Source organism: Mytilus edulis, chromosome 10 (genome assembly GCF_963676685.1).
Source record: "Mytilus edulis chromosome 10, xbMytEdul2.2, whole genome shotgun sequence".
Lineage (NCBI taxonomy): Eukaryota > Metazoa > Mollusca > Bivalvia > Mytilida > Mytilidae > Mytilus > Mytilus edulis.
In genome coordinates this window covers 76,015,714-76,032,947 of record NC_092353.1, presented here as the reverse complement: position 1 = coordinate 76,032,947, position 17,234 = coordinate 76,015,714, and the positions used below count along the sequence as shown (strand labels likewise).

Below are 17,234 nucleotides of genomic sequence, written 5' to 3'. Positions count from 1 at the left end.
ATTGTGTCCAAAGAATCTTATGAGAGAACAGATTTTATATTTAATATATATTTTCAATAATATAGGTTGCACTATGAAGAAGAAGAAGAAGATGCTTTATTTCCATAAAATGGTCTCACAAGGAGCATAATATAATATCATTGTAATATTATTCTTTTACAAATATAATAAACAATACAGTATACATAGTTACAAACACAAATAAGAAACAACAGTTTTCACATACGGTATTAGTATATATATAAAACCTTTGTCTCAGGCACACCTCTAGAGAGTAACAAAAAAGAATACTGTGAGTAGGCTAAATATATCTAGCTGAACTGCAAAAGGCACCTATGTAAATACAGCTGTTCTCAAACCACACCTCTTTTGGGGAGAAAAATAATATTTATTGATTATTTGTTTTGTTGACATATTGGTTCACAGATATGATCTCTACGTTTCATCTCATAGAGACATAATTTGAGACTGTTACCAGTATAAAAACATACTATTGTGGTGAAAACATAATTCTGAAGTAGGCAAAAAGTAAAGGTAGGGATATAACACAATTTTAGTACAAGTTCAGAGCATATAAATGTTGACAATATGCCACACAGCCCTATGTTTTGACCTGTTAATAAAATAGTAGTGCATGCATATCAACTTACTATTCTAGGATATATTTTTTCATTTCACAAAACTTGATAGTAAAAGTGTCACAGTTTTAGCCCCAAAGGGAGTTCCTATGGGAATTTGCGATATCTATATTTACAGAAATGCAACCTACAGATAATCCCTCATGAAATGTTATGGAGTTACAGTCCAGGAGAGGGAATAGACTAATAACTTACATGGTCCAAAGAAAGACTGTATTTTTATCATTTGTCTATTTGTATGTTGTAGATTTGTCTTTGTGAAAAGTTGTTGGAGTTATAGCCCAGAAAGAAGACTTAAATAATTAATTTGTTTATATTTTATAGATTTGTCCTCATGAAGAGCTGTTGGAGTTATAGCCCAGAAGATAGACCAGACTTTACCTACATTTTACAACAGTTAGAACAGTTCTTAGAGAAATGTGTCACTTTGTTAGCTGATTACATAATGCCTGTTAGGACCAGGCCTGTTGATGGTAATTATATTAGATACATTTATCATAGGCCCATGAATTCTAGGGATAAATATATCTTAGGACCAAATCTTTTGATGGTTTTTAGATAAGATACTAGGGGACCATAATTTCTAGAGCTAAATTGTTTATAATATATTTGTAATTCATGCCATGTTTTTTTAATGGTTATGAATTTAGATATGTTTAGGAATGAGGACATGAATTTTAGGGATTTAATTGTTTTAGTCAGCAGCTCAGTTGTGATGAGTTATAAAGTATGTGTGCTTTTGGAATCTGCAAGACACCTACTAGTTGGGATATTCTTAGCACAACAAAAAATGCTAACTGGTGAATATTAACCAGGACTGATGTTCAGCAATGCACAAATGTTCTATTTTGTGTCAAGAATTGAAATACAATTTCACTTCTTCCAGTAACTTATTTATTATTTTCTGAATGCTTTAAAGCAAAACAGCATTATAAGTAACCAAATTTATTTACAAAATAGATATAGGAAGATGTGGTGTGAGTGCCAATGAGACAACTCTCCATACAAATAACAATTTAAAAAGTAAAGACCACAAAAGGTTTATTTTTTTTTCTGAAAAATTGAGATATGAAATGTTTTTTGTTTGAGGTGCTGGACGATCTAGAAATAGTTGGCGTAATCGCCAAGATGTTCATCCGTCATCTGTCAACAAAGTCAATCGTGACGAAAGGTACCCTGTGTGTGACCATGTTGTTAACTTCAGTATGATTTTGTAAAATTTCATGTGTGGCCATTTTGTATTCATATTTTAACCTTATTTAATATCATCTATTTACATGTTATTTACGAAATTTGATTTTTGTGTTACGCTTCGTACACTCACCTGACATCTGCTAAAAAATCATTTGTTAGTTCTTTAATTTCATCTTGTGTATTTGCTTTTTGTTTTATTATCCTGCAATCAACATTTTCAATATAGGAATTCAGATAATTTTTTGCTAATTGTCTATACAAAATTAATTAAAAATTTTGATTAAAAAAAGTAATTTGCTACAATTTAAAATTTAAAACAAAAAAATCCAACTTTTAAGCAAAATTGATAAATTGATAAATTGCAGGATAAGAAAAACCTAATTATATATATATACATTGTCAAAAGATATAAAATTTATTGTCGTTAATTGATTATCAAACCAGAGAAAAGCTCAGTAAGCTTACCTTTTCTTCTTGTTTTTATGCTTATTGACATAAATTTTGTATTTTCTGACATTGTTATATGAAAGATGTATTTGTTGTAATTTTGTTGTTTCATTTGAAGAAAACTTGCAAAAAATCTATAGAAGATTTTTCACTGGTGTTGATATCTTCCTTTCAAAGAAAGAGTTTTTAGAATTTCACATTCTTGGAACTCTCACTGGACATAATGGTTTTATTTTTACTGATTTCAAATGTTGTTTGATGTTAATTGTGTATATTTTCATTTCATCAAACTTTTAATTCTTGTCATTTTATTTTATTTTTAAGTCTCATATTTTGCAATTCAAATTATACATACTAAAATTTCTGGAGATTTTGTAATAATTAATTATTTGAAAGAAAAACAACCCCAAAGGTTCCAAAACCACAAGTCAGAAAAAATTTACATTCTGATGAAAGAAAACAAAAACCAAAGTTGAACTTTGTTGATGCTGGTTGACAGCAGTTTAGGTTCAGTGACACATACTTTTATACTGTTCAAAAAATCTTTTAATAAGTCATAACCAATAATAAAGTGGCAGATTGGAAACATCCACTTTTAATTCTAAGATCATTTTGAACATGCATGAAATATTTGCCACTGAACGTAAATCAACAAGCCATCAATCATTCTAATTGTACAGAATTCAATTTTATACACTGCTGAAATGATCACAGCAAAAAAACAGATTACGGTAATCAGGAAAATTAAAACATACAAAGAGCTAGAATTCCTGATTAGGAAATTAAAAAATTTATTTTAAGAACTGATTTACATATAACATTTTATCTTTTTTATACATAGTGGTGGTTTGACATGTGTTTCTGTATCCTGTTATTCTGAATAGCACTTTTGTAAAATTAAGCATTCATGGTATAAACTTGATACTTGTGCTGAGCTAGAAAAATCATCAGCCGTTATAAAATTATTATTGAATTTTCATTAAAATACTTTTTTACAAACTTATAAGTGTTTAAATGAACAGTTCTGACATTTTCCATTTTTTATTTCAGTGGATGGTTACCTAGACAACCAGCACCTCCCCCACCCCCACCACCCCCGCCCCCTCAACAACAAAACAAACCAGAGAACGACCTCATCACTTGGACATGACGATGTAAGTAGACATATACCAAGTTAAAGTAATGTAAATATACTAATTACCGTAATCAAGAGTAACATGTATTTTGCAACATGTGCAAGAAGAAAAAGAAGTTAATACTTAAATAGTCGATAATATTTCAAAATTGGATCTTTTCCTCTTTAACCCTCTCCTCCATTGACATTTATTTTACACATACCTGATTCGCATAGGATTTTTTCAATTAAAAAAAATCATCAGGTTTAAAGTATCAATGCATTGCAAAAAGGAAAAAAAATTGGTTGCTTATATAGGGAATCACTGAAGCGTGACTCGAGCGGCCCCCTCTCAGGTCAGTCAGTGGGCCCCCACTTATGAAAATTTCTGGATCCACCACTGGCATATATGCAAGAGGAAAAATAAAGTTAATATTAAAAGTAGTAGTTTCAAATTTTTTCCCAAATTTTTGAAAATATTGCATAATAGATTTGTAAGATATTGACATTTGTTTTGTCTCAGAAACTCATATTATGTTAAGAATTTGATCACAATCCAAATTCAGAGCTGTATCAAGTTTGAATGTTGTTTCCATACTTGCCCCAGCTGTTCAGGGTTCAACCTCTGTGGTCGTATAAAGCTGCACCCTGCGGAGCACCTGGTTTTTCTGAATAAGATAATCCCATTGAAAGTTATTTTACTGAATAAAGATCATATCTTTACTGTTATTTAGATTACTCATACTCTATATATGATGTGGTACAATGTACCATTGAGATAAATGTCAACCAAAAACATAAGGAAAAGAATGCGAAAAACTGCAGGAAAAACCCTTACCTTTAAATAGAAAAACAAAGGATATGGGGTATCCATCCACGACACAAAATCAACACTTACACAGCAAAAAACACATAAAAACAAAGGAACAGGGTTTTTATTGCTGTTCTTCATCTCAAAGTCACAGTGAGGCCTTCAATACGCAGCAAGACAACTCTCACTTCACTGTAAGTTTAAGACAGTTTTAAATGGTATTGGATAAAAAAGTGTAAACAATTCAAAAGATGCAAGCCCTTCTCATGTAAAGTTTTTGTATATATCTATCCATATATTTCAATAAATAAATACAAATTGATATCTTTAATAGAGTGACAGTCAGTTATACAGAAAGATTATTCATCGTGCCACATCATTTGATTCTCCTGAGCCATGTGACGCATCAGCTGACTATCTACATCCTCAGACGAATGGTACACCAACTTATTTAGAACTTGTGACTGATCCTCCGGTTAGGAAAACATCACAGAGTAGTGAACCTTCCTCAAGGAAATCCTCACAAAATCGTGAACCATCTGTTAGAAAAACATCACAAAGCAGTGAACCTTCCTCACGGAAGACTTCACAAAGTCGTGAACCGTCTGTTAGGAAGCCATCACAAGGCAGCAGTCGTCATAACTCATCCTCAAGTGATATTTATAGTCACGGCCCATTCACTGGTTACACTATTATCAGTACTCCAGAAGAAATTCCAGCAATTCATGGAAAGTTTAATGATAATAATAGAATGCTGACTCAGCACAGTTCTCTGACAAGTCAGCAGAATTTTGAGAATATTTTACAAAACTATGATCACGTGACTCCACTGAATCAGATGGACTTGTCAAAATTACGTTTGGAACAGGAATCAGAACAACATCCAAATTATATGCATTCAAATCACGATTCAATTAGATCAGAGACAAAGTTGAAATGTGATTCATCTGAATCATCCACTCAGCATAATCATGATTCTCCTGAATCAAAGGCTCAATGTAATCATGATTTGTATGATTCGAAAACTAAGTTGAATTGTGATTCACCTGAATCAAGAATGAAGTCAAATCATGATTCAAAAGAATTGAAAGCAGACGCTAATAATGATTCAAGTGAATCAAGATCAGAATCAAATCGTGATTCAACTGAATCAGGCACTCAGTCTTCTGACAGTGAAGAAAGTCAAACTAGTGCTTCAGCTTCTTCTTCCAGTGAAGCAAGTCATCAGGGATCACTATATACAAAACAATCACAAGTCAATCAAAATCATGTTCATCATCATTATCAGAATCAGGATAATCACCAGCATCATAATCATGATTCTCATCATTTAAATCATCTTCATCACAAACATCATCATATTGCTTCTGTTAAATCTCCAAGATGTGTTCAAATGAATGCCAAGACTGTGAACTTAACTCATCTAAACAATCAGAATCTTGTTCGTCAAATGCAAATGGATCAGCCAGAACACTTACGTCAATATTGTCAGTCTGTGACCTTGAACGATGACCTTCATTCAAACTATGACCATGTACCACCACAACTTCCAGAAAATGGCTACAATGAAAGACTAAACTACGATTATCCTAATCGATTCCATAGATCAAACAGTGCGGAAGAAAGACAACATTTTCAGAGAGTTGATACAACTCACCAATCTCACAGTGCAGAGGAAAGATTGGTTTTCAACAGGGGACGAAACAATTCTGAAAGTTCGGTTACAAAATTCAATGACAGTGTGCGGCAAAATAATAAGGAGAATGTAGATTGTTACAAGCATGGGATGATTGAACAAGACAATGGGCTGCCATACAAAAACTTAGATTTCCTCGACAGTATGAATTACGTGGATTGTAACCGAAATAGAACTTCTCATTCTAATATGTCATCGAAATATGGCTTATCTGAGTTACCATCACATGTGATTTATGGCGGGAACTTCGTAACACCTCAAGCTTATCCCATGTCAGACCAGGAAATTTTGGCTGCTACACTTGTATAAAGTTTGTTCATGGGAGAATTATTTGTATGAGATAATGACAAAAGACTTAACCGATGTGTGTTCATTTAGTTTGTATTTCTTAAGATTTAATTTGACAAAAGGATGTATATTTCCTGAAATTTTTACTCTTTTAGTCTTATTTTTTTGTATATATTGCAAGGAATTTCATCAAAGGTGGTTGAAAATTGACAAGATAAGATAACAAAAAAATGTCTAATTTCTCTAAAGGGAAGTCAATTTTCTTTAAGAAGTTAGAACTATGCCAGATTGAAAGTAACAAAGTATCCAAAATTTGAAATTTAATTAGATTTAATAAGATATTTTTCTTGATCATTTTAGTTGGAATTCTCTACAAGTTAGAAATATTTTTTGAAGAATTGCACAACTTACAAAGCATATAAAACTAAAAACTTTAATCATGTAAATTGTACTACCACTTTTGAGATATTCCTGATAGAAATCCTATATAACTGTAAGATTATATCTTTAATCCATTCCTAATGATAAACATGACAGCAGATATTCATGATATTATAACTATGTTTTTTGTTTATTTTATTGTGTTTTTTGTCTTGTATATGAACAAGTTTTGTTCATCCTCACGCTTTTAAATGATTGGAGATAAATTGGCAAGTCTTTTTTTCATATGTTCATCAGTAAGTGTTAAAGTAGCTTTGTTCTTTTTTTATCTACAACTAGAAGAGTAAATAAACTTAAATGAAAATGTTAGAAAATTTACCATATTATAGGCATTGCTCATGTCATATTTTTCTCTATCTGGCCTCAAATTATTATTAGAGTATCTATAATAACACAGCTCTTGATAAATGTAAATTTAGTTTTAGAAAAAGGGTGTGAATTTGTGTCCTGATTCAGTTTTATTCAAAGAAAACTTACCATTAAGGTGGTTAACCCAAGACTTTCAATAAAATTAATTTGGCTCGTTTAATTTTCATAAAATTTTGTCAAAGTATTTACTTTAACCCTTTAACAAAAATATAAAAATTTAAAAATTTTGAACACCCATTTTGTCTGAAAAATTACACTGGTTATATAATAGTTTGACAAAGACCAATTTTGATCATTGAGAAGCTTAAGGTGGTATGGGAGTCTAAAATAAAAATGATAGAATTTGTTCATACTTTGCCAAAACGTAGTATCTATTGATATATGTTGAAAAATGTTATAAAAATGATAGGTCACCGCGCATTTTCTCCAGCTACAGGGCGTGACAAAATGACACATTTTGTATGGATTATACAGGAAAAAACACAATTTTGTTATTAGAAACTAAACAAAATGATAGAATTGTTAAATACTTAAGGAAAAGATAGCTTTCAGACAATGCTTTGAGAATATCAAAAGAAAAGTTTAGGTCACCGAATGTTTTTTACCGACTAAAATACAAAATAGGAAAATTCCATGTAAAATCCTTCAGAAAATGCACTGTTTTAGAGTTACCTCCCCTTAAAATGCCAATTTAATTTATTTTTAAGAACAACCAAAAATAATCATCATTTTCAAAAATATCAATATTTATAAGTTATATTCTTATAAATTGATTCTTTTAAATGAAAATTCACATTAAATATCTGCATTCCTGCATCAAATTTTGCTAACTTGATAGAAAATCTGGACCTTTGGTTCTCTGTTTTTTACAATCCAAGATGGAGGAAGACACCCATACCACCTTAATATTCCTTTTACAACACAATGTAATTAAAACGTTTAGCTGACTTTACAGAGTTATTTCCCTGTAGTGTTAGGTACCACCTTAACATACATGTAGGTAGATCTTGCTATCATTCAGCTAAAATAAAAAAAAAATGGTTTTCAAAATGTATTTTCTGAAAGTATTTGAGGAAAAAATTGATAAACTTTTGTCTATATCTTTGTTTTTAAAGTATAGTCAAACCTGTATATAAAGTTCACCCTTTGGGCTCATTGAAAACTAACCACATAAGATAGGTTAACCTTTGAATTGAGGTTCAAATGTATTTGTATTACTAAAATGGGGGAAAAAAGAATGACCTTGATAGAGATGACCTTCAAAGCAGGTTTGACTATATATGCATTTTGATAAGCCGTCTGCTCAAATTTGTATGTACATGATTGGATTGTTTTCTGAGTTCTTCTTACCATGGGCCAGTTATCAATGTGTTATCTGTTTTTCAATGACATTATACATATACAGTGTATGTACTAAAAGTAGTTGTAGATATTTGTTGCTTGTTACATTTATAATTTGTTGAATGAATCAAAAACCAATGTACATACCTGCCAACCTTTCAAAATCTTCATGAGGGATTTGTAGCACAAGGGGAACTATAATTCTCCTCTTCTATTTTTATTACTGTAGTATGCAAGGGCTTTTTAGCCAGTCAAGGTCGTTAAAAACTTCCATCATCATCATTCGTGTTTTTCATCTACTTCCATATTGTTTAATTGAGGACGTGTATGCTTACATTTCATACCCATTTAAATCATTTGAATGCCTGTTTTGAGGTGTTCAGTTTAAATGAAAATATAGATTTTCAAAATTCAGGTCAATCCCTCCCATGGGAGAAATTCCCCATAAATTGGTGAAAGTTGGCAGGTGTATCATTATATATTTAAATAGATATGATTAAAATGCATACATTTACATGAGGCCTATTGAAGGGATTTGTGTTACTAGTAACTTTTTGTAGAAAAGCCATGATGTTCTTTTCATTACAAAGCTTAATACGACTAGATGTTTGAAAAATGAAATGCAAATGAAATTTTGTAGTATTTCTAAATCTTTCAATTAATTTTATTAACTTTTTATAGCAGTTAACAGGAAGTGAAAATTTTGATATATGAAAAATATTAGTTTTCAGTATTGTTTAAATCGATCATCATTCCACACAATTATATACAATGGGAAGTGTAAAATCATATGTAGGTGTGTTGGTCTATTATTATACACTGAGTCTAAAAATTTCATTGAAAGTTATAATTTTTGATTTATACACCTTAGGCCAAATAATAATATGTGTTTCCAGTTACATCCTTTTAAAAAATAGAGTCCATCGATCAAAAATTTATTTTGGATTGTCAAAATCCAGAAACAAATAGTGTGTTTACGGTAATTGATTCCCATATTATACACTCCTCAACCCGAAGATGACAGAAATCCTTGAATTTAATCATATAAATTCACTATCCTCAAAATTTGATTGTTTGAAAGTTCAGAAATGAATAAAAAAAAAGTTCTAGGGTCGGTCGGGTAACTGGAACCACACATATATTTTTATTGGCCTTAGAGCAATCAAGTTCATGTATTGCCACTCTTTTGTTTTGTGGTTAAATTGAGAAAAATTAAATATCTACTTCATTGCTATTGATTTATAAATTTGAACCGTAGATTTATTTATTTTCATGGGTACCAATTTTTGTGGTTTGAGGAAAACTTACATATTCGTGGATATTTAATTTCGTGGTTTCAGCAATGACTGCATACATTCCTTAGGAAAACTTGTAATTCGTCAAATATTTAACTTCGTGGACATTTCATTACCCACGAAATTTGGTATCCAACAAATATTAATGATTCAACAGTATTGTACTTTATTTTACAGTACAGACAAGACAAGACAAGACAAGACAAGGGAATTCATTTGTTCTACTATGCAAAAAAATTAAGTGTCTTCTTTTAGATCAGTAAAACTAAGGGATTTTCAATAAAATATGACAAAGCTTGTTTATTAGCTAGAGTGTATTATCACGCCCAATGTCTATGTTTCCGTGTGTACCGTATATGGTGTAATTTAACATCAGTTAAACAATTCTTCAATGATGTCAAATTACTCAAATAGGGGCTCTTTTCACAAAAAATCTTATGAGTAAAATTGATCGTGAGTGTTTCTGAAATGTTCATGACTTACAAGTGTTTTTACTTGTAAGATTTTTAGTGGAAAGAGTTGTAGGACTATTGTCTTTACACATCAGATATCCTATCAATTAACTTTCAATGACATTTTTAAACTCAGTATACTAACAAACATGTTATTTTGAGGATTGTATTTGATTTATTTTTTATAACTTTTTGTTTGATAATTGTTAAATCTTTCCATGTTAAAGCATTCATCATCTGTTCATGAAGTATTTGAAGGTCATTTGAAGTGTATCTGTTTCTCACTACTGTTGAATCTCTTATCATTGACTATGATAAAGGACTACACTTGGCATGGCTCAATAGAAGTGTGGCATGTCAAGTACTGAAGAAGGGAAAATTGAACAATTGCATTGATTCTACATACTATAATAAAGACTTGATTTTAATTTCTAAAGTTTTTATACGTCTGAAACAAGGCGAGCTCTCCAAAATTGATAGAAAATCCTGTGGATTTGAAATTTGTCACAACTTTAAAAAATTTGATCTTAAACATTTTTATTCTACAAAATTCATGAAAATCTGATACATATAGATTCCTACACTGCAACATTAGTGTATCATATATTTCTCGACTCGAGACAGTTAAATTTAAAGTGTGAGGCTTACCAAGCTCTTTAAACAACTAAAATTTAACTGTCGTCATGACGTCACAATAGGAAAATTCAGAAGAAAACAAAACATTTTAACGTCATAATCAAATTTCGACTAATCATTTGACAAGAACAGATTTTTCACTTGTGTGGAGAAATATTTTTCTCACGCCGGTCAGGAAATGTGAAAATAACTCAAAAATTAGAGAAATAAATATACATTGTTAAATGTCTCGTGAATTAGCTATATGTTTTAGTATGGTATAAATCCGATGAGAATTTAAGTCAAAAATAGACGAACATGAATTTGATAGCTACTGCCCTTTGAAACAATGTCCAAAATATGTTTAATTTGCACGATGTAATATACTCACCATATTTGTGATTCACCACTCTTGCATCCAAGATAATTGCTACATAGTTCAAATGGATTGTTATATGTTCACAGTTTTGAGAAACAGATATTGCATTTTCATTATACAGCATAATTTGTTGACATCAATCAATAATTTTATTGTTTCAGATTTGTTTTTGTAAATCTTATGTATATACGATAGTATGCCTCATAAGTGCCAATGGTATTGCATTAAATTTGATTGGTTTGTAAATTGTGAAATAAAATTTTATTTTACATGTCTGTTTGTATCTTACCATGATTCACTGAAACCTTCGGTCAGGATGAAAGCTGAGCACTTGCTGAAATTTTACTTTCGTATAAGATTGATTGTTGATGTTTAATACCACTCCAATAGAATAAAGAATGCAACCAAGGAACGTGTCACTCAACCAATGAATAGCCCAAGGCCCCAAATGGTCTTCACAGCAGCGAGAAAATAATGCACAAGAGCAGGCTATATTTGTTTAGGGGCCAGCTGAAGGACGCCTCCGGGTGCGGGAATGTCTTGCTACATTGAAGACCTGTTAGTGACCTTCTGCTGTTGTTTTTTCTATGGTCGGGTTGTTGTCTCTTTGACACATTCCCCATTTCCATTCTCAATTTTATTTCATGGAAGTTCTATGTGGACCAGGTTTTATATGAGGAGTAAGCAGGAGTACTTTGAGAGAACCACTCCCTTATGTTGATTGAAGTACACCACTAATTAATGGCCCCATTGCTTTCTATGTTAAATTCCTCAATTTCGAGTGGTCACAGCTCTTTTATCTTAAGTTCAAATAAAGTGACAATCATTGCATGTCAAAGCAACACCTTCTGGTGTCCTGTACTGAAAAAATCAACATACCTTACATGGCATATAAGAAAGAACTGGTTCCCGGAACTTCGGATGTACCAAAACAGGTACTTCCGATCTGACAAAAAGGCAAAATGTACCCTCCTTTTTAAATTTCATGCCATTTTTTTATTATTCAAATTTATCAGTCAAAAATTGTTCTGCAATGATCACCAGTCATGCAGCTTTCATTTGATACCAAAATTGATAAAATATTCTAAATAATTTGAAAATTATGTCCATGCGTAGGAACTATTTTGTGTTAAATATGTACTACTTTCTGGTATGTGCTTTCTGGCCGGGCCTGAATTAGTGGTGTTACACCTATAACAGAACCAAACTTGCTATATTGACTTGAGCATTACTTTATTTCATTCTATGATCTATTTCAAGCAATAAAAAACATATAAAGCTTTAGTCCAAATACTATTTTATTAATTTTAAGCTCAAATTGGACTGGTAGTAACATATGGGTTATTCAAAGAAAACTGCATATGGATATTACCATTGGCCAATATACCTTTTTAGCTCACCTGGCCCGAAGGGCCAAGTGAGCTTTTCTCATCACTTTGCGTCCGGCGTCTGTCGTCGTCCGTCGTCGTCGTCGTCCGTCGTCGTCCTGCGTTAACTTTTACAAAAATCTTCTCCTCTGAAACTACCAGGCCAAATTAAACCAAACTTGGCCACAATCATCATTGGGGTATCTAGTTTAAAAATTGTGTCCGGTGACCCGGTCAACCAACCAAGATGGCCGCCATGGCTAAAAATAGAACATAGGGGTAAAATGCAGTTTTTGGCTTATAACTCAAAAACCAAAGCATTTAGAGCAATTCTGACATGGGGTAAAATTGTTTATCAGGTCAAGATCTATCTGCCCTGAAAATTTCAGATGAATCGAACAACCTGTTGTTGGGTTGCTACCCCTAAATTGGTAATTTTAAGGAAATTTTGCTGTTTTTGGTTATTATCTTGAAAAATATTATAGATAGAGATAAACTGTAAACAGCAATAATGTTCAGCAAAATAAGATTTACAAATAAGTCAACATTACCGAAATGGTCAAATGACCCCTTTAGGAGTTATTGCCCTTTATAGTCAATTTTTAACCATATTTTGTAAATCTTAATTATCTTTTACAAAAATCTTCTCCTCTGAAACTACTGCGCCATATTAAACCAAACTTGGCCACAATCATCATTGGGGTATCTAGTTTAAAAATTGTGTCCGGTGACCCGGTCAACCTACCAAGATGGCCGCCATGGCTAAAAATAGAACATAGGGGTAAAATGCAGTTTTTGGCTTATAACTCAAAAACCAAAGCATTTAGAGCAATTCTGACATGGGGTAAAATTGTTTATCAGGTCAGATCTATCTGCCCTGAAAATTTCAGATGAATCGAACAACCTGTTGTTGGGTTGCTACCCCTAAATTGGTAATTTTAAGGAAATTTTGCTGTTTTTGGTTATTATCTTGAAAAATATTATAGATAGAGATAAACTGTAAACAGCAATAATGTTCAGCAAAATAAGATTTACAAATAAGTCAACATTACCGAAATGGTCAAATGACCCCTTTAGGAGTTATTGCCCTTTATAGTCAATTTTTAACCATTTTTCGTAAATCTTAGTTATCTTTTACAAAAATCTTCTCCTCTGAAACTACTGCACCATATTAAACCAAACTTGGCCACAATCATCATTGGGGTATCTAGTTTAAAAATTGTGTCTGTTGACCTGGTCAACCTACCAAGATGGCTGCCATGGCTAAAAATAGAACATGGGATAAAATGCAGTTTTTGGCTTATAACTCAAAAACAAAAGCATTAAGAGGAAAACTGGCATGGGTTAAATTGTTTATCAGGTCAAGATCTATCTGCCCTGAAAATTTCAGACGAATCGATAGTCAATTTTTAACAATTTTCATAAAATTTGTAAATTTTTACTAACACTTTTAACTGAAACTACTGGGCCAATCATTATAGATGGGGATATATGTACGCAGCAAGAATGTTCAGTAAAGTTAGATCTACAAACATATCACCATCACCAAAACACAATTTTGTCACGAATCCATCTGTGTCCTTTGTTGAATATTCACATATACAAATGTACCAAGGTGAGCGACACAGGCTCTTTAGAGCCTCTAGTTTATTCTCAATATTATTGTTTTATTTATTAACTTCTATTAGGAAAGCTATGTGCTTACTAATAGTCATATTTTTATCAGAGGTTCTTCATTAAATAAAAATATATCAGTTTAAACTTAAGACATAAATGATAAATTATCCCCCCTTTTTTCTTGAAACTGGAAAAGGGCTGTTTTTTCTTATATACCATAATTCTGTGGTAAAACATAGATGAATAAGAGCAATTTATATATCCCTCAGATAGATAACTTGCTAAACTGGTTCAAAATTGCATGTACAGTGAGATTTTAGAATTCTTATATGAGTATGTACCATTTGCCTTGATTGTAAAAGGCTACCATAAGAAAAACAAAAAAACTTGAAAAATCATAAGATTATTTTGACCAAGAGCTATTTTGTTCCATATACAAGTCATAAAATACTTGTTTTATTGATTTCAATCAAAAAAAATGCAAAAATAAGAACTTGGAGTCAATTCTTAACTGCATGCATGCTGTATGACCATAAAAGGCTAACATACTTGAGTATGCAAATTTAAGGGCTTAAATTTCCCATAAGCAGGACGGTTGACCAAAAAAAGATGATTAAACATGATTACTAACATCAAATTGGACTTATTGCCATTGGAATAGGTACAACTTCTAAAAATTGGATTTCTGATGATTCTCTGTAATAGGAAGTACACCACTAATTAATGGCCCCATTGCTTTCTATGTTAAATTCCTTAATTTCGAGTGGTCACAGCTCTTATATCTTAAGTTCAAATAAAGTGACAATCATTGCATGTCAAAGCAACACCTTCTGGCGTCCTGTACTGAAAAAATCAACATACCTTACATGGCATATAAGAAAGAACTGGTTCCCGGAACTTCGGATGTACCAAAACAGGTACTTCCGATCTGACAAAAAGGCAAAATGTACCCTCCTTTTTAAATTTCATGCCATTTTTTTATTATTCAAATTTATCAGTCAAAAATTGTTCTGCAATGATCACCAGTCATGCAGCTTTCATTTGATACCAAAATTAATAAAATATTCTAAATAATTTGAAAGTTATGTCCATGCGTAGGAACTATTTTGTGTTAAATATGTACTACTTTCTGGTATGTGCTTTCTGGCCGGGCCTGAATTAGTGGTGTTACACCTGATAGTCCTAAATATAGAGCTTTGCTACAAGTATCAAATTAAGCTAACGATTCAAGAAAATGAGGTCAAGGTCAGATAAACCAAAGGATAATACTAGTACATGTACACCTTACAATCAATTAGACACCAAATATAATTGACCTATTGCTTATAATTTCTAAGAAACACTTAACCAAAAAAACTAAACATGGACCAATGATCACTTAAAATAAGGTCAAGGTCAGATGACACCTGCCAGTTAGTGTGGTTTGTCATTATGTCGTCTAATCTTTTAATTACCAAACGTGACTTATTCCCGATTGTGACCGTTTTGCTGAATGTGAATTCGCATTACTATAAGACGTGTTTCTGTACTTGTTTATCCCAAATTCATGTATTTAGTTTACATGTTTAGTGTTATATTTGTAATTCTCATCAGATTTTGTCAAATGTGTTGACGTCTTCTTATTATATATTTAGGTATGACGTATAGAAAAATTAACCACCTCCTCTTTATTAATTATATTAAATTTTGTACGATTATTTACGTTTGAAGTTGGATTCATAACAAACTGGGCATATATATATTACAGTTAATTGCAATTAATAAGTATTGCAATATGCATTTTGTTTAAATGAATTATCAGTATTTAGTTCTAAATCAATCCTAATTCTATCTCATTTTTGAATGATAGTTTTTCATATGTGACGTCATGCTGTTTCTAAATTTCATAAATTCAAATGTGGCATAACGTGTCTGCCTTTTCGCCATCGTATGTGACGTCACAATTTTTTTAATTACGTTGACGCTTGGACTGATTCGGATGTGTGTCTATTTTGTGATAAACTTTGGTTTAGTTTTCTGTAATTAGTTAATATTTCAGTTTCATTATGTATATCTCTTTCATATTCATTTGTTAAAATTTACTGTTTGCAATAGCATTAAGTATTCTATATAATAAGGATGTTCTTATCCCGTGCATATAAACAATGCCGTATTTGTCAAAACCTTTTCAACTTTTGATCTTCAGTGCTGTACAACTTTGTACCTTTTTCACGTTCGATCTTTTATATCTAGGCGTTATGTATTCAGGTTTAGTTTTCTGTAATTAGTTAATACTTTAGTTTCTTTGTGTATATCTCTTTCATATTCATTTGATAAAATTTACTGTTTGCAATAGCATGAATTGTTCTATATAATAAGAATGTTCTTATCCCGGACATAAAAACAATGCCGTATTTTGCGAAACCTTTTCAACTTTTGATCTTCAGTGCTGTACAACTTTGTACTTTTTTCACTTTCGATCTTTTATATCTGGGCGTCACTGGTGAGTCTTGTGTGGGCAAGGCGCGTTTTTGGCGTATTGAATTTTAAACCTGATGCTTTTTGTTATCTATTAATCATGTTTTTCTGTGTCTAATATGTTCTCCTATTTATTTGTATTGTAGTCCTGTAATATTATGTTGTCATTTCAATGTTATATTTAACTTTGCCATTAAAGTGCGAGGTTTGGCATGCCTTAAAACCAGGTTCAACCCACCACTTTTATTCCCCTTTAAAAGTGTCCTGTACCAAGTCAGGAAGATGGTCATTGTTATAATATTGTTCTTTTCTCTTTGTGTTGCATTTTAACGTTGAGTCGTTTGTGTTTTCTCTTATTTTTGAGATATTGAGATAAGACGTGGCACGGTACTTGTCTATCCCAAATTCATGTATTTGGTTTTCATGTTACATTTGTTATTCTCGTGGTGTTTTGTCTGATGATTGGTCTGTTTCTGTGTGTGTTGCGTTGTTCTCCTCTTATATTTAATGCGTTTCGCTCGGTTTTGGTTTGTTACCCCGATTTTGTTTTTTGTCCATGGATTTATGAGTTTTGAACAGCGGTATACTACTGTTGCCTTTATGTACAACTTACAATCATTCAAAACACCAAATATAGTTGACTTTATGCTTATAGTATTAGAAAAAAAGACCAAAACACACAAACAACTTTGACCACTGAACAATAAAAATGA

The 17,234-nt window shown here is 31.7% G+C and overlaps 1 protein-coding gene across 2 annotated transcripts in view; it reads left to right on the top strand.

Moving 5' to 3' along the window:
• The window catches only part of LOC139491869 (proto-oncogene tyrosine-protein kinase ROS-like), a 108,089-nt gene extending 101,584 nt beyond the window's left edge, over positions 1-6,505 (top strand). For both annotated transcript variants that reach the window (XM_071279783.1, XM_071279784.1), the window contains 3 exons: positions 963-1,111; positions 3,330-3,433; positions 4,539-6,505. In XM_071279783.1, coding sequence (XP_071135884.1) covers positions 963-1,111; positions 3,330-3,433; positions 4,539-6,209 — 1,924 coding nt within the window. In that variant the 3' untranslated portion in view covers positions 6,210-6,505. The remainder of the gene's footprint in view (positions 1-962; positions 1,112-3,329; positions 3,434-4,538) is intronic.
• The last annotated feature ends 10,729 nt before the right edge of the window (positions 6,506-17,234 follow it).